Source organism: Herpailurus yagouaroundi, unplaced genomic scaffold (assembly GCF_014898765.1).
Source record: "Herpailurus yagouaroundi ecotype Mexico unplaced genomic scaffold, PumYag 220, whole genome shotgun sequence".
In the NCBI taxonomy this organism is placed as follows: Eukaryota; Metazoa; Chordata; class Mammalia; order Carnivora; family Felidae; genus Herpailurus; species Herpailurus yagouaroundi.
Window position 1 is genome coordinate 6165915 of NW_024412451.1, and position 1585 is coordinate 6167499.

The 1585-nt window shown below is 65.2% G+C and overlaps 1 protein-coding gene across 1 annotated transcript in view; it reads right to left on the reverse strand.

Moving 5' to 3' along the window:
• The window catches only part of LRRC4B (leucine rich repeat containing 4B), a 45223-nt gene that overhangs the window by 6298 nt on the left and 37340 nt on the right, over window positions 1-1585 (reverse strand). Inside the window, exon 3 of the mRNA XM_040458197.1 lies at window positions 1-1052. Coding sequence (XP_040314131.1) covers window positions 1-1052 — 1052 coding nt within the window. The remainder of the gene's footprint in view (window positions 1053-1585) is intronic.

A 1585-nucleotide genomic window follows, 5' to 3' on the forward strand; every position in this document is an offset into this window, starting at 1 on the left:
GTGGCCGAGGCCGTGGTGTTGCCGGCCGAGTTCGTCACCATGCACGTGTACTGGCCCGTGTCCTGCACGGTGACGTTGGTGAAGTTGAGCGTGCCGTCGTGCAGGACGGAGATGCGCACGCGGTACGAGCCGTGCGTCATGAGGGTGCCGTTGGGCGTCAGCCAGTTGACGGACGTCATGGAGGTGCCCGTGCGACACTTGAGCTCGGCGGCCATGCCCTCGGTGACGTTGAGGTCCGTGGGCGGCTCCACGATGACGGGCGCGTAGCAGGTGAAGTGCGACTGGTCCAGCTCGCCGATGTAGCGGCCCTTGAGGCCGGCGGGCGCGTGGCAGCGGGCGCAGCACGTCGTGTTGCTGGGCACCGTCTCCTTGAGCCACCAGCTCAGCCACAGCACGTCGCAGTTGCAGTGCCACGGGTTATGGTTGAGGTGGACGCGCTCCAGGCGGTGCAGGGGCGTGAAGAGGTCGTGGGGCAGCGACATCAGGTTATTGTGGGACAGGTTGAGCTCCTCCAGCGACTTGAGGTCGTCGAAGGCGTTGCGCTCGATGGTGGCCACCTGGGCGTGCATGAGCCACAGCTTGCGCAGGCTGGTGAGGCCCTGGAAGGAGCCCGGGCGGATCAGGTCCAGCCGGTTGCCGGACAGCTCGAGCTCCTCCAGGCGCACCAGGGCCGTCAGGTTGGGGATGTCCTTGAGATTGCACATGCCCAGGTTGAGGTAGCGCAGGTTGACCAGGCCCTCGAAGGCCGCCTCCGAGATGTACTCCAGCCGCTTGAGCTCGCCCAGGTCGAGGCGCCGCAGGGAGGGCACGCGGTTGAAGGCGTACGAGGGGATGCTCTCGATGGGGTTGTTGCGCAGCCAGAGCTCCCGCAGCTTGGACAGGTACTCGAAGGCCTGCGTGGGCACCGTCGTGAGCCGGTTGTCGAACAGCTCCAGCGTGTTGAGGCTGGGCAGCCCGTTGAAGGCGCCCACCTCGATCTTGCGCACCAGGTTCTTGCTCAGCTGCAGGATCTCCAGGTGCCGCAGGTGCTTGAACGTGTCGGTCCGGATCACCTGCGGTGGGGGAGGGGAGACACGGATCAGCCACGCCAATGCTGGTCATCGGAAAATCACCGAGAATGCGAGAGTGAGGGCGGGCGAGGGCGCAGAGCGGGCCCCGCCCCTTGCTGGTGGGCGTGTCAGACGGGAAGACCACCCTCGGGAAACGACTGGATTGTTCCGGTTAAGTCTAAACAACCCCCCCCCCCCCCCCCCCCCCCCCGGGCCTTCCCCTCCCGAGCCTTTTTTTCCCCAGGAGAGGGGAGGGCAGCTGCCCATCCAAGGTTCTGTGATGGGCGCTCACGGCATCTGCGTTCGTGACCGCCTGACCGGAAACGACCCCGATGTCTGTCAGCCCTGGAGAGGCACGCGCTGTGTGTCCGTCTGTCTCTACGGTGGAACACGATTATTCACACACACCACGAATCTCATGGGCCGGCATCGCGTTGAGCAAAAGAAGCCAGGCCCAAGAAGGCGCGTGTGGTAGGGTCCCGTCCGTTCCACGTCGTTCGTGTGCTAAGAGTCCCTCTCTGAGTGTGTGTGTGGGG